This window comes from Schistocerca nitens, chromosome 7, assembly GCF_023898315.1.
Source record: "Schistocerca nitens isolate TAMUIC-IGC-003100 chromosome 7, iqSchNite1.1, whole genome shotgun sequence".
Taxonomy (NCBI): domain Eukaryota; kingdom Metazoa; phylum Arthropoda; class Insecta; order Orthoptera; family Acrididae; genus Schistocerca; species Schistocerca nitens.
The window spans coordinates 296,218,064-296,242,100 of NC_064620.1; the positions used below are offsets into that span (position 1 = coordinate 296,218,064).

The 24,037-nt window shown below is 42.3% G+C and overlaps 1 protein-coding gene across 7 annotated transcripts in view; it reads left to right on the forward strand.

Moving 5' to 3' along the window:
- LOC126194626 (ral GTPase-activating protein subunit beta) overlaps positions 1-24,037 on the forward strand; it is a 425,832-nt gene that overhangs the window by 349,320 nt on the left and 52,475 nt on the right. For all 7 annotated transcript variants that reach the window (XM_049932779.1, XM_049932783.1, XM_049932785.1 and 4 more), the window contains 3 exons: positions 14,938-15,151; positions 19,409-19,652; positions 23,835-24,005. In XM_049932779.1, coding sequence (XP_049788736.1) covers positions 14,938-15,151; positions 19,409-19,652; positions 23,835-24,005 — 629 coding nt within the window. The remainder of the gene's footprint in view (positions 1-14,937; positions 15,152-19,408; positions 19,653-23,834; positions 24,006-24,037) is intronic.

Consider the following 24,037-nt stretch of genomic DNA (forward strand, 5'->3'; position numbering starts at 1 on the left):
AAGGCGAATTCTGGGTTGGTTCCATTCGAGTCACAGTCCATTTTGTTCTCGTCTGAACATATGCTCCATCTGTAAGGACCTCATTGTGATGACATGTGAAATTTTAAACTTCCTTCATATGAAGTGTGTCTCTTATGAACTTTTAATTGATGGGCTGTTAAACTTGAACTTTCTTCCTTCCTTTCAACAAAATGTAAAGCCAATCCCATGAATGCCTTCATTTCATAAATGTAACTAGAAGAGCTTGAGTATGAAAATCTTGGTCCATATTGTAATGATGTCTGCTGAATACCAACACAGCAAACAAGAAAGAGTATCGCCTCTTGTCACTCTTAATTATTCTGTACTGTAAACTATTTTAGAGCTAGAATAAAACCAAAATTCTTCTTCCAGCTGCTGATGTGACCTTCTGTTGATAGCACTCTGCTTTGTGACACCACTGAACATTGTCATCAGTAAGATAAAGAGCTAATTTACTGTACATAAGTATGAAACAATGATTTGGAGAGTATGCCCATCTCGTGGTATGCAATTTCTGTTCAATGTTATTTGTTGGTGAGATCATTATATTTGTAATTTCTGCTCGGTATTGTATGTTGAAAATGCCACTATAAAACATTTGGTATGAATACGGGATCAGAAATAATCTTCTCTGGAAATGCCCAATATCTGACCATTATATTATAGGAGCCTGGCCCCAGACTCCTCCAGTCACCAGGAGAGAGACAGGTAGGATATGGTGGTGAGACCTAGCTACACTTGAGAGCCCCAAGAAAACATTATCGACCGTAAGATATATACTAGGCAGCAATACAGGATTGCCTTCCAAAGCACCATTCCACAACCAGGCTGGCGCAGCAGTGCCTCATCAGTAGCAGACGGCCAGCATGCATTTGTCTCACATTACTGTCAGCGCAGCAAAGTGTCGGATGTCAGTTGCTACATCACAGGGCGGCCATCGACTCACAGTATCCGGCAGCCTCCAGCTCTGTATATAACTCTCCAAAGCACTCTTGTTGATGTTGAAGATTTGCACTCAGAAGCTTGCCCCAGGTCCACCTCAAGTATTGTCTGCCTCAAAGGTATTGGCTTTCATCCCCCCCATTTACGAAACAGGAGCCAGCAGCACTGGTGTCAGTGTGAGGAATGGGATGAGGAGTAGCAGTGTTCTCCCTCTTGAAGACAGATGACAGTGACCAGGTCTTGCAGGTCAAGCCTCCAGCAGGCTTGCAGGGTGATGGCAGCCTCTGTACCCCATCAGTGTTGCCGCGGAAGTTGGCAGTGCAGCTGGTAGCAGCAGCATCCTTCCAGCTAGACTCATGGTTATATAGATGATTGAAGGCAGCTAGGTGTGCTGAGTGTCAAACTCCATAGTCTCCCCTCTCACTGTGTAGCTGTAACTGACAAGAACTGGGACTACACACTGAGCAGTCGGCAGTCAGCACTCAGAAATCAGACATTTTTTAATACGCATGGGGTATTTATGTTGGCATTTCCCACGGGCTCTGGTGCGGTAGGGTTGGCTGTGACATCATGTGTCCTGGTTTTCCCTCACTGTCAGCTCTCCTATTGACTTCAGACTTTTGCAGCATCACTTTTCAGAGGCCGTTTCCTGCTGGTCAACACCTGAATACTTAATGTTGTGCTATACTTAGCTTTCCTTATGAAACTGTGCTTTGTCACTAGCACAAAAGTCTCTCTCAGATTTCAGGTCATTATGTTTCACTTGTAGACTTGGGCATTCAGTTGTTTCCCTGTGTTGTGATAGCTTCCGTGTTTGCCGCAACTGGCTCAGCATTTCCCTCTAGCTGCCACTCGACTGGTCATTGACAAAGGTTGTTTGGCTTCTGGGAGCTTCCAAGGTAGGACTTCGATAGATTTTTAGTGTCTGCCAGGGATACTATCCTGGGGCATAACGTCTCCCTCTTCCTTCAGAAAATTTGTCTCAAATTTTTCGATTTGCAGTACCCGTAATAAACTCATCGTAGATATTTTACACCAGTAGTTACACGTTATACAACTTTAGGCAGTTTTCCAGTACCATGCAGCTGATTTACATGCTTTTCAATGTTTGATATTCCGAAGTGATAAGATAGGCCTTTGTAGAAGCCATTCCTTACACACTAACGCAATTATTCATATCCTTTTATATTCATCTATTAGTTTATACGAAATTCCCTTACTGTGTCTGAGCTCTATTTACAAATCAACAGGTGCCTGGTTCCCAGGTAAACTGAATGGTGCACTGACTTTTGTTTAAAACAGAATTAGATTACACAAATCACAATCAGAACCACTACAGCACTGGTAGCTGTCATATGCTTATAGTCCTGGAAAATTTGTTTGGCTGTAATTTGTGTTGCTACTGGTTCATCTAATGAGTGTAAAAAGTCTGGATGCAGGGTATTATTTAGGAAGGTTGAGTTTTGAGTAGGCAGCACCTCTTATGGCTCTTCAAATGAGTACAACATAGGTTGTTCTCACTTAAATGAGGTCCTACCAGTGACTGCAGCTGGTAGACGAAATGTTGCATGTGCTAAGTCACAAGGCATACCATTTATTATTATTCTGTTATCCCATAATTTCACTCTATTCATACCTGTTGGTTTTCTGTGTTCATACTTGTCTACTATGACTACTTCTGGTAAAAAAACTGAGTAGACTCATTGGGTGTCTGCTCTCTGGAAATGTGGATGCAGCATTAACACTTCCATTTGACATTCACTTGCTTTGGTTTTTTCCAGGAATAACTGGACCTTGCATTACCGTACGCCAGTCTGTATCATTCTACTTGTGCAGATTGTAACACTTTGCCTCTGGCATCTTTGTAGATCTTCCAAAGACATTAGAGCATAGCCATCTCTTTGCTTTGAAATTATAAATATATTTTTTGTCTGTGCCTGTACTCATGTCAGTATGCAGCCTTAGAGAAAGATACTTTTATCACCATCTTCCTCTGCCTCCAGAAGGTGAGATTACTGAGAAAAAACTATAGCCCCGTATACAAAAACAACATTGTATCGATTCCTCAGTAATGAAAAATAAAAAAAACACTTCCAGAAGGTGAGATTACTGAGACAAAACTATACCCTCATATACAAAAACAACATACAATCAATTCCTCACTAATGAAAAGTAAAAAACACTTACAACAGACTATAACCAGAGCAAAATAAAACTGAATGACTTCATAAAAATCTACACAAGTAAAACAATGTGCAGTATAGGCAAACAACAATCTTAAATCTTATCTGTCAACATTCACTAAGGATGTAAGGCATTTTAGAACTGCTCTGGTCATCAGTCATCTGTTTATTCTTTGTTCCTTGAGGCTTTGCATTCTTTATTGCAGATGTTGCTCATATCCATGGTAATGCATTGACAGCTCCCTTAAAAGGCTTAATATGTCCCACTTGAATAATCAATCTTCGTTGGCACCTATATTTTAACGTTGACAAGTGATGTCATTTTCACTGCTTTGTGTGCTCTGTGGTATAGGTTCAGGAATTTATTTGTTGTAGCTTTTAGTGTATATGGGTTCATAACTAATACCCACTGGTCAATCCTATATTGCTGTAACTTCCCTACATGTTGTCCTATCTACTATTGTTGTTCTAAGGCTTTCATATATGCATGTTTTTCTTGTTGCCAAATGCCTTGCAATTTCTTAGCAAACTTTTTTTATCAATTTGATGTTGGATCCAAGCTTTAGTGTAATCACTTCAAAAGGTGAAGGCATTTTCTCCCATATATTAGCTCATAAGGAGAAAGACTGGTAGTCATATGGACTTTGGAATTGTATCTGGCAGTTACAAAATTTAAATATAGGTCCCGCTTTCCATGGTTACTGCTAATGTAATAGCTCAACATCTACAAAAGTGTGCAATGAACTCTCTTGGTTCTTCCATTGGCTTGAGGGTGGAAGGGTGTGTTTCACAGCTTGCGAATTCAGAGCAATCAACACAATTCCTTCATAAGATATGACATGAAATTGGTATCTTGGTCTGCAATTACCATGTCCAGAATGCCAAATGCAAACAACCAATTATTTACTAATGCTTGAGGAAATGTACTCGTATTTTGGTCAAGTGTTGCAGCCATTTCTACATAACATGAGAAATGGTTACTTATAGTTAGTATGTATTTATTTCCTATGTGTGTTTTATTAAATTGACCTAAAGTGTCCATCCCAAGCATTTCAAACGGTTTAGATCCATCCAGTAAACGTTGTAATGGAATTTGTCGGTAGCTAAGTTCAGCTTGTTGCATACAAGGTATGCAGTTCCTGACATGTTAACTTGACATCTTGTTATCTAGGTCCCCACCAAAATTTTTCTCTTCACCCACCATGGCCTGACAACATGTGGTGTCCCCCTCCCCCTGCGGTCCTCGGTGTTAGAATAGGCCCGAGGTACTCCTGCCTAAACTACACCTTTCGTCCTTTATGTGATGGTCCCCTGTAGGGCTTGACCTCCATTTTTCAAAAGTTGCCCAAAGAGCGAGCCAGTTGGGGAAGAGCACTTTACATGGTGCATTGTGTCCATGATCTTTAACCCTATTTCTCATCGAGGCATTGCAGTCCCGGTCATCCTCCATCTCTTGGGCGAGGACACTTTCCTGGGTGCATTTTCCTCCACGCACTATGCAGTGTCGTTTTATGCGCCGACAATGACCATGGAATTCTTTGCACCTCATATCCAGCACGGTAGCCAGTCAGTTGTGGTGGGGCCGCCATGTACCCTGTTGGTTGGCTGACTACACAGGGATCGCTCTGCTGATGCCTGCACCGTTAACTCCCCACATATGCCACAGAGTAGATGCCCGTCACCCTGGTACGTTGGGTGTCCTGGCAATGGCCGTCCTGCTAGGTGGCCTTTGCTGCGGCTGGGTGGTGCCCATGGGGAAGACCCCTGGTCGGAGTGGGTGGCATCAGGGCGGATGATGCGCGATGAAGCGTACCACGTCATCACTTGCTGGTGATCAAATGTCAGCAGTCTCTAAGTGTTCCAAGTCTCAGTACAATGCAAGGCTACAGGGGATATTACAAGAACCATAATGAATATAATAGTGTCAGATGGAGTTTGCATTTATGTCCTGAACTCGGTATGTAGTGAACCTGTGCCCCTTCAAACTCCTCTTGAAGCTTTGGCTGTCAGGATACAGACGACACAGGAAATAACTATCTGCAATGTATATCTCCCTCCACATGGTGTGGTGCCCCTGAACATATTGCCAGCACTAATTGGTCAACTCCCTAAACCTTTCCTACTTTTGAGAGATTATAATGCCCATAACCCCTTTTGTGAATGCACCATGTTTACTGGCCGTGGCAGAATGTCAAAAATTAACTGTCCCAACTTGACCCCTGCCTCTTAAATTCTGGGCCGTCACACATTTTAGTGTCGCTTATGGTAGTTACTTGGCCATTGATTTATCAATTTGCAGCCCAGGACTTATCCCATCTATCAACTGGAGAGCACATGGCGGCCTGTGTGGTAGTGACCACTTCCCCATCTTCCTGTCACTCCCTCGGCGTCATGCTCACGGACGCCTACCCAGATAGGCTTTAAACAAGGCAACTGGGTAGCCTTTACCTCTGCTGTCACTGTTGAATCTCCCTCATGTGGTGCCATCGATGTTGTGATTGAGCAGGTCACTACAATGATAATTTCTGCGGAGAAAAATGCGATCCCACATTCTGTAGGGTGCTCCTGGCCAAAGACAGTCCCTTGGTGGTTGCCGGAAGTCGCTGAGGCAATTAAAGAGCGTCGGTAAACTCTACAACAACATAAGTGGCACCCTTCCCTAGAGCACCTAATAGCATTTAAGCAGCTCTGTGCCTGCGTTCGCTTGCTTATAAAACAACGGAAACAGGAGTGTTGGGAGAGATACGTGTCAAATATTGGGTGCGATACATCACCTACCCAAGTCTGGACGAAGATCAGACATCTTTTTGGGTACCAGACCCCAACAGGTGCCATGGTGTTAACGTCAATGGCGTGCTCTCTACTGATGCATACGCGATTGCCGAGCACTTTGCTGAGCACTATGCTCGAACCTCTGTTTTGGAGAACTAGCCCCCAGTCTTTCGCACCGTCAAACGCCGGATGGAAAGGAAAGTCCTCACATTCACTGCATGCCACAGTGAACCCTATAATGCCCCATTTACAGAGTGAGAGTTCCTCAGCGCCCTTGCTCATTGCCCCAACACAGCTCCTGGGCCAGATCGGATCCACAGTCAAATGATTGAACATCTCTCGTCTGACTACAAGCGATACCTCCTTGTCATCTTCAACCGGATCTGGCACGATGGTGTCCATCCATCACAATGGCAGGAGAGCACCACCATTCCGGTGCTCGAACCTCTGTTTTGGAGAACTAGCCCCCAGCCTTTCGCACCGTCAAACACCGGATGGAAAGGAAAGTCCTCTCATTCACTACATGCCACAGTGAACCCTATAATGCCCCATTTACAGAGTGAGAGTTCCTCAGCGCCCTTGCTCATTGCCCCGACACAGCTCCTGGGCCAGATCGGATCCACAGTCAAATGATTGAACATCTCTCGTCTGACTACTACTTGTTAAAAATCTGCTTGATGTGGATAGCTACCACACCATCAGCCTCACCAATGTTCTCTGTAAGCTGCTGGAACGTATGGTGTGTCGGCAGTTGTGTTGTGTCCTGGAGTCACGTGGCCTACTGGCTCCATGTCAGGGCGGCTTCCGCCAGGGTCTCTCTACCACTGATAATCTTGTGTCCCCCGAGTCTGCCATCCGAACAGACTTCTCCCTACGCCAACACTTGGTTGCCATCTTTTTTTGACTTACGCAAAGCATATGACACGACCTGGTGACATCATATCCTTGCCACATTGTATGAGTGGAGTCTCCATGGCTCGCTCCCAATTTTTATCCAGAACTTCCTGTCACTCCATACTTTCCATGTCCAAGTCGGTGCTTCCCATAGTTCTCCCCGTGTTCAGGAGAATGGCGTTCCTCAGGGCTCCATGTTGAGTGTATCTCTATTTTTAGTGGTCATTAATGGCCTAGCAGTAGCTGTAGGGCTGTCGGTCTCCCCTTCTCTGTATGCAGATGACTTCTGCATTTTGTATTGCTCCTCCAGTAATGGTGTTGCTGAGTGGCATCTACAGGGAACCATTCACAAGGTTCAGTCATGGGCTCAAGGCCGCGGCTTCCAGTTTTCAGCTGCGAAGTCGTGTGTCTTGCACTTCTGTCGGAATCGTACCATTCATCCAGAACCTGAACTTTATCTTAATGATGATCCATTCACTGTAGTGGAGGTGTATCGATTCTTAAGACTGGTTTTCGACAGCTGATTGGCTTGGCGACCTCACCTTTGTCAGCTTAAGCCGGAGTGCTGGCACCACCTGAATGCTCTTCGCTGTCTTAGAAACACCAACTGGGGTACAGATTGCTCTATGCTGCTGCAGCCCTACAGAGCCCTTGTTCAATCCTGCATTGACTATGGGAGTCTCGTTTACACTTCGGCGGCACCCTCAGCATTGCGTTTACTTGACCCAGTGCACCACTGTGGTGATCGCCTAGCGACGAGAGCTTTCAGAACAAGTCCGGTGACCAGAGTCCTGGTGGAGGTCGGAGTCCCTCCATTGTGGATCCGATGTGCAGAACTGCTCACCAGTTATGTTGCACACATTCGTAGTTCTCTTTTTCCCACCTGCAGCAGTTCAACTCCTGCATCGGCAGCCCAGGACAGGGCTCACGATTGCAGTTTGCGTGCGATCCCTTCTCTCCGAACTGGAGGCCTTCCCTTTACCACCTCTACTTGAGGTCCATTCACGTACACCTCCATAGTGTACACCTTGGCTAAAGCTTCATCTGGACCTTTTGCATGGCCCTAAGGACTCCGTTAACCCCGCTGCTCTCCGCTGTCACTTCCTCTCAATTCTTGATAGTGTTTCGGGCCTCTGAAGTTGTTTACACTGACGGCTCGATGGCTGATGGTAATGTTAGCTTTGCCTATGTCCACAGAGGCCATATTGAACAGCATTCCTTGCCCGCTGACTGCAGTGTATTCACTGCAGAGTTTGCGGCCGTATCTCGTACACTTCAGTACATCTGTTCCTGTTCTGGTGAGTCGTTTCTTCTCTGTTCTGACTCCCTGAGCAGCTTACAAGCTATCGACCAGTGCTACCCTCGCCATTGTTTCGTAGCGAACATCCAGGAGTTCATCTATGCCCTGGAATGGTCCAGTGGTTCAGTGGTGTTTGTGTGGACCCCAGGGCACGTCGGAATCCCAGGTAATGAACTTGCTGACAGGCTGGCCAAACAGGCTACGCGGAAACCACTCCTGGAGATAGGCAACTCTGAAACTAACCTGCGTTCTCTCTTACGCCACAAGGTTTTTTGGCCTTGGGAGATGGAGAGGCATGACAGTATGCACAACAAACTGCATGTCATTAAGGAGACTGTGAATGTGTGGAAGTCTTCCCTGCGGGCTTCTTGCAGGAAATCAGTTGTCCTTTATTGGCTCCGCATTGGCCATACGTGGCTCACACATGGTTACCTCTTCCGTCATGAGGACCCACCCCTGTGTTGCTGTAGCTCCCAAATGACAGTCATCCACCTCTTGCAGAACTGCCTGCTTTTAGCCACTCTGCGGCGGACTTTTAACTTTTCCAACACCCTACCTTCTGTATTGGGCGACAGTGCCTCAACAGAAGCGTTAGTTTTACGTTTTATTCATGAGCGTGGGTTTTATCATTTGTTCTGAGTTTTAGCGCATGATCTTTGTCCCTCTGTGTCCTCCACCCTAAGGCTAAAAGTTTTTAATGTGTTGCAGAGTGGCTGGCTTCTCCTTTCTTATTCTCATGGTCAGCCAGCCATGGTAATCTGCTTTCTTGTTTTTAATCTCTTCTCCCTGTTTCTTGTGTGTCTCTGTGGTTTTCTTGTCCTGTTTTGTCAATTGTAGTGTTTGTTGTCCTTCTGTCACTCCTCTGGTTCTTTCTTTCTCCTGTTATTATGCCGTATGTCTTCTTTGTTTTCTTCTTTTGCTTGGGTAATTGTTCTACTGGGAACAAGGGACTGATGCCCCCCCCCCCCCCCCCTTAAACCAACCAACCAACAACATGTGGTCATGTGCTTGTGCCAAGACTTTGTTCTGGTGGAAAGCTGCAGGTACTACCACTTACAACACGCACTTTGTTGCTCTCCACAGCAACCGTTGTTCATCACAAATTGAGGTTGTGACTTGAACTGCTGGTAATCAGCATCAGTAGTTTGAGCCTTCTGCCATTCAGCTATGCTCCTGCCCAGTGTTTGTAGAACTGGAATTTTTCTACTCAAACAGTTGGCATTAGTATACCTTTTCCCTAGTTTGTTTATTATTTCATAATCAAATTCACTCAAACATAGTGGCCACCTTGTTAGTCTGCTGCAAGGGTCCGTCAATCCTAATAACCATTTGAGAGCAGCATGATCCATCACGACCTTAAACTTTTCGCCATATAAATAACAATGGAAATACATAATACCTTAAATAACTTCTAGTATCTCCCCCTCAGCAGTGGAATAATTTTGGACTACTTTGTTCAAGTGTCAGTATGCATACGCTACAGGACACTCTTTAACATCCATATTCTACCCTAGGACAACCCCCCAGAGCTGTATTACTTGGATCACAAAACAGAATAAAATCTTTTTAAAATCAGGGAATATCAAAACTGGGTCTGATCTCAGTGCTCATACGAGTATCAAACGCTGTCTGATGTTCAGTAGACACTTAAAAATTTTTCTCCTTTCCATAATAAACTGTTCAAAGGTCCAACAATTTCAGCAAAGTCCTTATGAATTTACGGAAATGATTACTGAGACCAGTGAAACACTGCATCTGTTTGTCTTCAGTGGCGAAGAATTCTGAATTGTTGAGACCAGATCTGGCTCTGTTCCCACACCTTAATTGCTAATTATATGCCCAAGATGGTTTACTTCTGATGATGCAAAATAACATTTATAGATGCTTAGCATTAGTTGTGCTGTTCTTAGTCTTTTGAATACCTCCTCCAGCTGCTATATATACTTATCCATATCCTATGAAAACAATGTTGTGTCATCCAAATAGATCAAATATTGTTCTGCTTTCAGTCCTCTAAGTACACCATCCCATACTCTCTTAAAGGTGGCAGGTGCATTCTTGAGTCTGAATGGCATTCCATGACAGTGGAAATTACCCCTCGGTATGGAAATAGCAGTATTTGCTCAATCCTCTGGCGCTACTTCTACTCGGTGATATCCACTCTTTAAATCCTTTGTGGAAAAAATAGTCACACTGATCCAAGTTGTTGAGAGTCTCTGTTATGTTTGGTATTGGATATGCATTGGTGACCGTCTGTGCATTGAGGTATTGGTAGTCACAGCAAAATCTGTAATTTTAATGCCATCTGTTGACTATCTCATGACCAAAATTATGGGTGGCCCCCAGGGACAGTTACTTTACTGAATAATACCATCAGCTAGCTCCTGGTTGATAAATTCTCCCATTATCAGTTGCATACACTTCAGAACTTGAAATGAGTTCTTGTACACTGAAACATTATTCCCTGTTGCTATTCTGTCTTCAATGAGCGGTATTGCTGGTAACAGACCACTCACATCAAAGAAATTCTTCAACTGCAGTAACAAAGCCCCCAAGACTTTTGTATCGCTTCCCTGTAAATTTTTCACTTTCTCGCGTAGATCCATTGACAGTTTGCTTGCAGCAGAGGTTCTCACTTGACTTATCCATGTAATCTTCCTCCTAAACATCCAAAATTATCAAGACTGACTGGAATCATATAATCTCCATCCAATTCACTGATGCGTACTACATTTCTGTGTACCAAAACAGTACGACTTATCCAATTCTTCATTAGTTTCCAATGGCTCTACAACATATAATAAATCCTTGGGTAAGTCCATGTTTATGCTCGCCCATATCAACTTCTCTGTCCTTGTGGTACCATACTGTATGAATTGATCTTTAATGCCTTTATCTGCAGTTTATTGTGTGCCAATTTCCTGATCAGTGAAAGTTTCGACAGTGTAACACTTGTAGCTGTTGCTCCTAGCATAGCGGAAACAGTGTCGCACCAACTTCAACTGTACACTGCAAAAGGTCAATTTTTCCATGATGTTTAATAAAAAAACTCGATTCCTATGATTGCACAATATCCCTCACCAACATGCATCAATACTTCTATGTGCTCTCGAAAACAGTTATCTCGCATGGTAAAACTGAACAGCGTTGTCCCCAGTGACTTCACATCATCACCACCACCTGCTCCGCATAACCTATACGGTGAAGACTGTGATCTCTTTCTGTCCAAGAGATGCAGACTGACTACTCACACGAGTCCCTGTGTCCACCAGAAATTTATGTTGTTTATCATTTACTTTGCATAGCAACCATCTCTGCATACATTTCTGCAGTCTCCTGTTCTTCTGGGAATACCATCTGAAGGATGAGGACCCCCTGTTCCTGTTTATTGCTTATCCTATGCTTTTACAATCACATGTTTTATGGCCCAACTTGCCACATGCATAACATTCACGCTGATGACATTGTTTCCTGATGTGGCCTGTGCTCCCATATCTAAAATTCTTCAGTTCTGAAGAAAAAAACACTGTGAACACTCTGTCTTCGTGTAACAATCTTGATCTCTTTTAATTGTATAGCAATCGTAATGGCAGCAGGTGTCTGAAATATCAGCAAAAATACCTCTTAGAAATACATCCAGAGTCCTATTCTCCGCCTCATGCAAAATCACTCTATCGGCCTTTGCTTTCTGCGTTAGTTCATATGTTTGCGAGTTCAGTTTCCAAATCCTGTCAGAGAAGAATTGCACTGATTTGCCATATTTCTGTCATAATCCATTGAAGTTTTCCCTAAAGAACCTCGTGCTGTTCTGCTTCTGATAAAACTGTACTAGACTCTTAGCCAATTCATCAAATGTTTGCACCTTACTGAGGGTCTCGTGGTATATAACATGCATTTTTGTGTCACCCACTAACCTTTATCTAGCCACATTCTAGGACGTTTCTTCTGACTTTTTTCCCAGTTTGACAGGAGCCTTTACATCACTAATAAAAATAGATACAGTCTCAGTTGCTTTCTCCAAAAATAGCATTATGAGCTTAGCTGCTGCAGAATTGATGGAATGGGTGGGTACCATCAACACAGAGTTATTTTCTCCTGAATCAAAGAGTCCTTGCCCCCCCCCCCCCCCCAGTTGTCTTCCCATTGTTCTATTCTTGTACGCAATGCTTAATTTGTCTTGCCCCTGTTGGGTAGTCATTTATAACAGTGCCCCCTCAAAGCTTCCACTGTTTCATTTAGAATCACTGCTTATGTTTGTGGAATTTGTGTAAACTCTATCTGCCTATATGTCAGAAAGGAAAGACACTGCATACACAACAGGCAAAGAAAAGGAAAAAAACTATACTTAATCTTTACACCGTATCATAGCCCAATGAGATTCTGTGCACTGGTGTACTTCATGACTAACTGATGTACATCTACTACAGGAAGCTGACATAGCTTGAACAGATGGCAAGTCATGCCCAGATACATTACAATACAGACACCTCAATGGCTGCAAGTAAATTTTTCCGGTGTTTCTATGGAAGTGAAACAAGTCTGTAGGTTTCTGCAGTATAACAAACAACACTTTTAATGTACTGTGAAGGTTCCTGTGGCTTAACGTGACCATAAGAAAATACAGAACAAGAAAGCAAACAAATATCAGTCACTCACCACACAGCATTGTTACAAATGTCAATTCACAGCTGGTGACCTCATGTTGGAGCTGCATAGACAGTCAACTGCTGTTGTTCTAGATGTGTAGGTGTGGCAACCGATTACTGACACCAAGTATAGGAGTCTGATCATGAACTCCTTCAGTCATCAGGAGAAAGCCGGGTGGCATGCAGTCCTGAGGACCTAGTTACGTTCAAGAGCACCAAGAAAACGTCTGCATCAATGACTCACTCATTAGGCAGAAATACAGAATTGTCTTCCAAAGTGCCACACTGCAGCCTTGCCAGTGGAGCAGCACCTTGTCAGCAGTGGACGGCTGGCACACACTCAGCTCGCAGTACCGCCATTGCAGCAAAGCATCAGGTGTCGGCTGCTAAGTTGCAGGGCAGCTGTTGACCTGCAGAATCCAGCAGCCTCCAGCTCTGTGTATTGATCTCCAAAGTGCTCTCGTTAGGATCAAAGATTTGCGCTCAGGTGTCTCACCCCAAGTCCACCTGAAGTTTTTGCTGGCTCACAGGAGTCAGCTCTTAGCCCGTGTTAAGGGAACAGGAGCCAGCAGCTTCAGTGTCAGCCTCAGGAGCAAGATGAGCAGCAGAAGTGCTCACCCTGTGAAAGGTGGCTGATGGAAGGTGACCATGTCATGCAGGTCAAGCCTCCAGCATGCTTGCAGGGTGATGACAAGCCTCTGTGCCCCATCAGTGTTTCCTCGAAAGTTGGCAGGTCAGCTGGCACCAGCAGCGGCATCCTTCCACCAGCAGACTCGTGGTTCCATGCATGCCATGGGTTGACCTTCATATTATTCCCCCCCCCCCCCCTTTTTTTTTTTTACTGAATAGCTGCAACTGACACAAGGGCAATTGGTAGTCGGCACTCGGGGATCACATATTTGTGAAGGTGTGTGGGATATTTATGTTGGCTTATCCTGTGTGCTCTGCAGCTGTGGGGATGGCTATGACCATCATGGTCCTGGTTTCCCATTGCTGTCAGCTCTCCTAGTGACTTCAGACTTTTGTAACTTCACATTTCAGAGGCTCTTTTTTTACTGGTTCAACACCTGAATACTTAGTGCTGTGTTGTACTTACCTTCCTTCTGAAGCTCTGCTTTCTCACTAGTATGAGAGTATCTCATGGCTTCCAAGATGTCATTATACTTCTAAAAAATTTTCTTTCAAAAATTCAGTCTTAATCACATCACGTATGCTTCAAAAACATAGGTGACCAGTTTTGATCATATCACATGGCAACCATGGCAACCTTCAAAGATGGTAGGTGGAGCACTCTTCTCACCTACCATCTTCAAAGGTTGCTATGGGTCTGATGATGGTCATGTGATATGACCAAAACCGGTCACCTATGCTCTTGAAGCATACGTGATGTTATCTAGACTGAATTTTTGAAAGAAAATTTTTTAAAAAGTTTTGATCACTGTTCCAAAAATGTTTATTAAAATTGTTCATTATACTTCACTTGCAGACTTGGGCACTTGGTCATTGCCCAGTGTTGCAATATCTTCCATGTTGGCCACAACTTGCTCAGCATTTCCCCCCAGCTGTCGGTCTGCTGGTCGTTGACACATGCAGTTGGCTTCAGGAGCTACCAAGATAGAACCTGGATGAAATTTTACTGTCCACAGAGACACTATGCCGGGGCATAACAATGTGCAGTCCTAAACTCAAAACATGGTGCCTGATATCATGTCATTTGAATTTCTCCTTCCACCTTGACTAGGTGCATATTCTGAAGATGAGACTGAGCCTTCCAGCACTCAGCTGGCCATTCCTTTTCCAGGCTTCACATATGGGAACGGTTCCCTCCGCCGTGCCCCCTCGGTTTCCGTTGCTTTCCTACTGCGTATTTCTACCAACTCCCTTTTGTATTATTGCTGTTCTGTTCTGTCATCATGTACATATTTATCTTTTTACACTCGCATTCCCCCTCTTTCGTCTCTCTCTCTCTCTCTCTCTCTCTCTCTCTCTCTCTCTCTCTCTCTCCCTCCCTCCCTCCCTCCCTCCCTCCCTCCCTCCCTCCCCCACCCCTCCCCTCCCTCTCCCCCCCCCTCCCCCACTCAAACTCTCTTCATACATTTTGTGATTTCTTTATGATTTATATGTTTATTTTTTTCATTTGTTTCATGACTGCACCTAAAATGTGCTCGCTTGTTTTCAGATCCACAGCCTACGGTGACAGTATTAATCCGTGGGCCATTTGGCAGGCATGCATGGACAATGCAGCTTCGTCATCTTCCACGTCACAAATCAGGCACAAAATATCATACTCCCAACCCAGGTCGGCCAGTTCCAATGGCCGATGTTGGTGTTCGACACGAAGTTCGCCAGCGTTACTTCCCGGACAGTGTTGATAGGATACCACAGTGCAAAATGTAAGTGGATAATGATATCACAGTGTCGTCCTGGAAGTGCTATTCAGTTCAGTTGTCTGAGGCCAATGTATGAGGTGGCCTCTATTTTCTTGTGGAGTAACAAGTGGGGAAAGTAATACCTTTTGTGCATCGATGTGCACAATATCTCAATATGTGTCCTGTTTTGAGCCATTTGTCAGTCTGTATAATTTACTGTAAATGAATACTTCATTCAAAATCACTGCCAGGTGTGAAGTTCTTGCAAAACATGTTGGATTGTCTATGTCGTATAGCCCCTTTCTCATTGTGCCCTTGAAGGGGGTGACATTCTATAAAGAATTTTGACTGCTGTTAATGGGAGCATACAGAGGTGTGAGGTCATACCCTCACTCCCCCACCCCCTCTGTGATTCCTGCAAAGAAATTTGTGATTTCCTTGGAGCACAGAGGGTATGGTGTCATAATTTTTAAATATTTACCTTAATCAAAGCTGTGATAAAATTTCAGGAATTGTTAAAAAAGATATATTGTAAAACATAATTTTTTATAAACTTAAACATCAGTTCTTTGAAAGCCAAACTGTCACTTGTATACCAAGGAATTATGCACAACCATGTTTCTACTGATTGTGATGTTAAAGTCAGGAGTGCAGTTTTCAAAGACTTGAAGTTAAGTCCAAAACTTTATTTTGGACAAACAAAATGTAAGATGCTCTTCAGGGACCTAGCGATGCTTACACTTATGTTAATACATATACTCCATTACAATAGTGAATTTAGAATGAACTATGCAATGCAAAACACTACACTACAGTTAAAAATAATTTTCGTATAGACTGTGTACCCCTATCAAAGGTCCCAAATAACGTTTTACGTTACGTTGTGAAAGCTCGTAACTGGTTATTGACAGACATCATGTGATATATCCCACTTACAAAACCTCCATCAGGCCCAAAGCCTCATTGAATAAAGTTCATTGATTTGCTGTAGAACTGGTATCACGGGAAAATACCCAATAATGCATACTAAGCAACTTTTTAATAATGTGACTTTTCCCACATTTATTTGCAACATTCCCAGTATGATGATCAGTTCCAGTCAAAAAATAATTTGACTGATTATACGTATGGCATTGACAGAATATTCATATTATACAGTCCCAGTCAAATTCTGACACAACAGTCACAAGGCAGTATTAGCCTCAGTTTGTGTAATCACTAAGCACACCACGTACATGACACAAAAAAATGAATTCTCCCTACAACACAGTACATAATCAGAGTTCCCAATTATTCGCACACTAGTTTGAAGTAAAATTCATAACAATTAACACTGTTCAAAAGTTGAATTTAGCAAGCTCATAGAGTCACACTTCCATACTGAAGGCATGTATACTGATGACAGTTTTACACAGATATGGTAATTTGATACATTATTGCAGAGATTGGCCAGGATGTTGCTGGTATACTAGGTGGGTGCATATACTGCATAATACTGACTAGCTGAGAATACCTGCACTTTAGCATAGAAGTTGCCGCTAACATTTCCAAGCCTCAGCTGAAACTTATAGGGTGGTGATTGGTCTTATAAAGACTGTCTTAAGAACATATTGTGGTTTCAGAAACTACTTAATCATTTGAGAAACAGCTAAGTTAGATTTTGCTGATTTGGATGAGCTGTATGTTATGATAGTAATTTGGTTTGCAAAAATATTTGGTGTTTTAGAAAAACAGCAAAAAAATGTAACCATTTCATATATCTGCATTGGGAATAACCCAGTTATGAGTACAGGCACCATCTTTAGATTTAAAATTATTGATGCAAATTTATGCAAATTTTTAATTACTGTCCTAATTACTTAAAGAATTGTGTCATTCAGTTCACAATAATTAGGGGAGAAAAAGCGCAGTAACAAAATCTGGAATGTAATTGTCATAATGGTGCAAATGGTGAAAGTAATTTTTGGTTTACCCAAACTTTGATCATGATTATTTTGTAAATTAATTAGTTTCAGGGAAATCAGAATACATTTCTATAAAGTCTGGATATTGTTCTCTCTGAAAAGTTGTGTCAGCATACCCAGCTTAACTGATTAGCTCAAAGTTCTGTCTTTCATAGTATAGTAAAGTTTTCAGTTGTTAATAACCACTTGTAATTAACATGGCTTTCTGCAAAACTAATTACATTAATAGAATCAGTACACTGGAAAGAAAAGTCTGAATAATAAATATAAGTGAGGCAAAGTCTGATTAATGTTTTGATAGAACCAGGTATATAATACACATGTTTGATGCGTATAACTAAATTTAAAGTGGAAAAAATAAGAAAAGTTGAAGTGCAGTCAGACAGTAAATGAATAATCCTCAGTCCTCAGAAATTCAATAACAAGGTAAAAGCATCCCTCATTAGCTGCTCTTACAATTTGCTTGAATGTATGGGCTGAGGGATGAAACTCTGTGGATGGCTTTAATATTTATACAGATGAGCCAAAGCTTAGAAGAATGCAGTGACCATTCTGTATATGAAATTTATCCATATATATTTCAGGTCACACAAATTATATCATTATTAGTTTTGGCTACTTTGCAAGTCATTGTCAAATGATTTGAATAATTATGTAGCAGTTCATCAAAGTACGAAGTTGTGCTTTCATTAGTCACAATTTAATGTATTCAGATCATCTTATGATGACTTGCTAAGAAGTCAGAACCAATAATGATATAATTGGTGTGACCTGAGGCTGAAATATGTAATTATAAAATCTTCAAATATTTGTATTCAACGTATGTCAACCTTTCCAGTATATAAACAGCTGATAGTGATCTGTGTGAAGTTATGCTTTGTTTGGAGTATTAGATGAAAATGGCTAGTGAGTAGCAGAACAGGAGGAGCTGTGTCTCTCCTCAAAGTAGCTACTTTTCTTATAATGTATGTAAATGTGTGTAAAGTAATTTAGAAGGAATTCCTGTAATTATTAGTATAGGCAGAGTTAGAACTAGTCATGATTTGTTGTTGGTAATTTTACAGAAGTAGCAAGCAGTAATAACTGCTTGTTTAATGAATTAGCTATTCATCAAATTCTGCTCATAAGCCAGAGTTCATGATGAATTTTGGTGGCCATTAAAGTTTGCAAAGAAAACTTACATTACTACATTGGCTTCATGTTTGATGGAATATTCAAGTCCGAACACCCCCCCCCTCCCTCCCCCCCCTCTCCCCCCCCCCCATGAGGACTGAGCTGCTGTCTGTTTCCATGCCAGCGTTATGTTTCTTACTGAACTTCATCTCATGCTAAAAGAAAACGGGCTAATTTTCTGTTCGAACTCCCATTTCATCTGTGTATGGCTCTAGTATTTGTTGAATGATATTTTCACTCTGCAGCGGAGTATGCGCTGATATGAAACTTTCTGGCAGATTAAAACTGTGTGCCCGACCGAGACTCGAACTCGGGACCTTTGCCTTTCGCGGGCAATTGCTCTACCAACTGAGCTACCCAAGCACGACTCACGCCCTGTCCTCACAGCTTTTCTTCTGCCAGTACCTCGTCTCCTACCTTCACTCCGCTGCAGAGTGAAAATCTCATTCTGGAAACATCCCCCAGGCTGTGGCTAAGACATGTCTCCACAATATCCCGTCTTTCAGGAGTGCTAGTTCGCAGGAGAGCTTCTGTAAAGTTTGGAAGGTAGGAGACGAGGTACTGGCAGAAGTAAAGCTGTGAGGACGGGGCGTGAGTCATGCTTGGGTAGCTCAGTTGGTAGAGCACTTGCCTGCGAAAGGCAAAGGTCCCGAGTTCGTGTCTCGGTCCGGCACATAGTTTTAATCTGCCAGGAAGTTTCTAGTATTTGTTGTCGTATACTCTAACTGTGATTATGTCTTTACTTTCATTTACTCCCTCATATTCTTTTGCTTGAAATTGTTTCGAAACCTGCAGTGTTGTGACACATTAGAAATAATTGAAATAGGAAAGCACATTAACACAAAATTATCATAAGATGAGACTGCTGTATTAAAAGTGATATGTCCATAAGAAGGAGTCGCATAATAAAACAGTTGCAAAATTCTTTTATTTTAGTTGGACTTCAAAAGATGCTGTATGTGCTACAGTCTGTTTATATTATGTCCTGAAATTCAGAATGAGTGAATGGGGAAGTTAAAAAATAAGCCTACAGATGTTTGACTAGGTGTTATTGACAAATAATGGTCTAAAATTAAGTAACACAGCCAATGTGGTAATGTATTAGTAATTGAATACTAATTTTGTCTTTTTTCACATATTACAGAGACAGGTCTATACCAACATTAGATTCTTTGTCTGCTGAGGAGCCAGGGCTGCAACAGCTACAACACTTGATTGAGAGACAGTCTACACTTGAACAGAGTTCAGCAGAACAGAAGCAGAAACAGGAAGCGGAACAGGGCTTCTGTCAGCAGCAAGAGTGTGTGCCTCCAACTCCGTGTCAAGAGTACCAGACAGCCAGGCTGTTTCTGTCTCACTTTGGCTTCCTCTGTCTTGATTCTGCAAACGTAAGATTTTGAATATCTACTGCTTCTTATTTGTTAGATAAAATGATTTCTGTATAACTTTTATTTAATGTCTGTGGTCCAGTACACTTTATAATAACAGTGTAACATTGTAAGTTCTATTGAGGTAAAATACTTCCTCTTCTACTTTTTTGACAGTGGTTCCAAAGCTAAACAAACTGCTATGTGTCTTGCACTAAGAAGGGAACTACTTTTAACAGAAGCAAACCACTCCAGCATTGAATCAAGAACCTTCAAGGCATTCATTGTAACAAAAGTGAGCCCATCACAGTGTAGAGGAAATTTTATCATGCCTCTATTTATTCCTGTCTTTGTATTCTTTTTGTCACATTAAAAATTGTGCTAATGAGCAAAACAGTGAATAAAGCAGTGGGCTTGCATTTGGGGAAAATAGTTTTTAAAATACCGATTCTACCTCCAAGAGTTAAGATCTTTCTCAGTTTCCCTCGGCAATTTAAAATGAACAAATTGAAGGAACACAGATAATAACTCATAATATAGTTGAGACGTTGACTCATAGATAGGCACACAACAAAAGAGGGAAATATTGCTGAGCTTTTGGGCAATATCCCTCTTTGGAGATAAGTTCAGAAAACACCTCTTTGGATATAAGTTCAGAAAACTCTCTCTCTCTCTCTCTCTCTCTCTCTCTGCCCTGGCTAGCTACATTGTACTGACGCTGTAGCTTATCTGGGGTGAGGCGTTGCATCAGATGCTGACTGTCATTGGATAAAGGAAGTGGAGGGGGCAGGAGTTTTGGAGGAAAGGGTAGTTAATAGCTGGGGGTGAGAGGCAGTATTTGCACAGAATAGGAATGTGGCGTGGGGAGTTACATGTGGCACTCAGTGACATGGGGAAATGTACCTGGAAGGGAGATAGAACAGGAGAAACAGGGGGACTGTGGAGATGAGGATACGATTGTAGAATGGATGAGGGGGCAGGGGAGCGGGAAGGGGTTCATGTGTCATGGGAATAGGAGTGTGTAGGTGCACGTAGTGCAGGGGCCATCAGTGACTGAGGCCAGGAAGATTGTGGTAGCAAAGGAAGTTTATGGACAGTTCCCATCTACATAGCTCAGAGAAGATGGTACTGAAGGGAAGGGTCCAGTTACACAAGCTGTGAATCAGCCATTGAAGTTATGAAAACTGGTCTCAGCCACAGTTTGGTGGTGTCTGGTTGGCTGTGGAATAGTTACAGTAAAGATGGTATATGATATTACTGCTTTCACAGATGTTTCTGCCTCATATAGTAATAGAATATGTCGGTGATGGGACTGGAATAAGACCTGTTTGATGGGTGTGAAGGACAGGTGTTGCATCTGGGTCTTCTGATGTGGAAACAGATGAGGATTGGGTTGGGCATAATGAGGAGTCATAGTAGTTCATAGATACGGTGTAAGGTGTCATACCACACTGGGAGTGATACAATGGATTATGGGTAGGACGTTCCTCACTTCCATGGTGATAAGTACTTGAAGCCCTCACAAAGGATATAGTTATGTTGTTCCAGCCCAGGTTGTGATACTGGATAATAGGGGGAGGGGGATGCTCCTTTACAGCTGATTCTTTGGGCTGATGTGAAAATTAGGGGCATGTGAATCTTAGTTTTTTTCTGAAGAAGGCAAGCTCGATTCTAGGGGGCCAGTTTGATTGTAGAAGTGATGAAGAGTTAAATGTGTACTTCCTGACAGATCTGAAAACTGTGGGTCTCCATTCACAGTGTTGTTTCTGAAGTCAAATTCCATACTAGAATAAACCCATATTCACCAAACCAAATTATCAATATTTTTATAGGCCAAATCAAAGTAGAAAATATGACTCTTAGTGATGGTCTGAATGGTCTCTCTGATGATTATATGTGGAGATTTACTCATTGGAAAGTAGTTTGATCAAGAAACAAAAAAACGATTAAGACCTTTAAATTCTATCCCCAAGATATAGATTGAAGCTGTTCCTGTTGTGAAAAAGATGTCATCTCCAAATACTTGTCTTGAATGTGAGGCAGCAGAAAATATTCATTTTACCTTGTATATCTATCGGTTTCTTTCCTTTGTTTCTAATTTTGCTTTTTCATTATTCTCTGCAACAACTGTAATTAATTTAATTCCAGCACCTTTGGCAGTCTATGAAAATGTTGAAACAAGAATTGTGTGTGTGTGTGTGTGTGTGTGTGTGTGTGTGTGTGTGTGTGTGTGTGTGTGTGCGCGCGCGCGCGCGCACGCGTGTCTGTCTATCTAACTGTTTACCTATCTATCTCTATCTGCCCCCCCCCCTCCTCCTTTTCTATGGCGTATAAGGAGTTGCCTTGCAAAAATATATTGTAAAGTTGGTGGCAGTGGAAGGTTCTTGTTCTATCTAATTTCCACCCCTAAAGCTGTAAAGTAACAACTTCAATACAATGAATGTACACTATGTGATCAAAAGTGTCTAGACACCCCCAAAAAACATATGTATTTCATAGTAGGTGCATTGTGCTGCCACCTAGTGCCAGGTACTCCACATCAGCAACCTCAGTAGTCATTAGACATCGTGAAAGAGCAGAGTCTCCACAGAACTCACGGACTTCAAACGTGGTCAGATTATTTGGTGTCAATTGTGTCATACGTCTGTACATGAGATTTCCACACTCCTAAACATCTCTAGGCCCACTGTTTCTGATGTGATAGTGAAGTGGAAATGTGAAGGGACATGTACAGCACAAAAGTGTACAGACCAACTTTGTCTGTTGACTGACAAAGACTGCCAACAGTTGAAGAGGGTTATAATGTATAATAGGCAGACATCTATCCAGACCATCACACAGGAATTCCAAACTGCATCAGGATCCACTGCAAGTACTACGACAGTTAGGCAGAAGGTGAGAAAACTGAGATTTCATGGTCTAGTAACTGCTCATAAGCCACACATCATGCTGGTAAATGCCAAACAACACCTCATTTGGTGTAAGGAGTGTAAACATTGGACGATTGGACAGTGTAAAACTGTTGTGTGGAGTGACAAATCATGGTACACAATGTGGCGATCCGGTGGCAGGGTATGGATATGGCGAATGCCCAGTGAACGTCATCTGTCAAGGTGTAGTGCCAACAGTAAAATTCAGAGGCAGTGGTGTTATGGTGTGGTCATGTTTTTCATGAAGGGGACTTGCACTCCTTGTTATTTTTCATGGTACTATAACAGCACAGTCCTACATTGATGTTTGAAGCACCTTCTTGCTTCCCACTGTTGAAGAAAAATTTGGGGATGGCAGCTGCATCTTTCAATATGACTGAGCACCTGTTGATAGTGCACGGCATGTGGGGAAGTGGTTACACAACAATAACATCCCTGTAATCGACTGGCGTGCAAAGAGTCCTGACCTGAATCCTATAGAACACTTTTGGGATGTTTTGGAACACTGCCTTCAAGCCAGGCCTCGCTGACCGACATCGATACCTCTCCTCAGTACAGTACTTCGTGAAGAATAGGCTGCCATTCCCCAAGAAACCTTCCAGCACCTGATTGAATGTATGCCTTCATAGTGGAAGCTGTCATCGTGGCTAAGGGTGGGCCAACACCATATTGAATTCCAGCATTACCGATGGAGGGCTACATGAACTTGTAAGTCATTTTCAGCCAGTTGTCCGGATACTTTTGATCACATAGTGTATATGAATTTGTGTATTTATTCATTGACTTTGATACTACATCATGTCATCACTTATTTCTTAAATATATTTATTAAATGAGAAAGTAAGGTATCAACAAATAGAGGAAGAAATGAGTTGCAGGCAGGCACAATGAAAATGTTGTTATTCCATCCTGGACTTTCCATTATGTGAAAATAAAAGATCACTCATTTCCTTCTGATGTTCACTTGAGAAAGCTGTCTTTTGAAGTTTTTTCAATTTTATCATGGATGCTTTTAATGTATGACACCACATTATGTGAAACAGTTATTTGGTTCTTGTCAGATATTCATAAATTGCTAAAAGAAACTTCTTCTCGTGTTCTGCTTGTGAACATCACTTCATAATTTGTACATAATTCTGTATTCCGACTCTGCAGAAGAAATTAATTTTTTTGGCTCAATATTGAGATTTTACATTGTGGCTCATTAATATTGATTCTTTTTAGCTCATTCTCACATGGACCACGATGTAATATATACATTGTGTGTTTTTAGGGTAATGTAGAATCACCAACCACCCCAATAACTGCCTTGAATCCCAGCATCCCTGGTTTCTGTCAGGATTTAGAAGCTCTGGATTCAATGAGTTCACGCACATGTGACACTGTTCATGTCTTCTATGTGAGAGCGGGGCAGAAGACACCCGAAGAAATACTGGCAAATGTTGTAAGTGCATCTGGTTATTTTAATTAACTTGT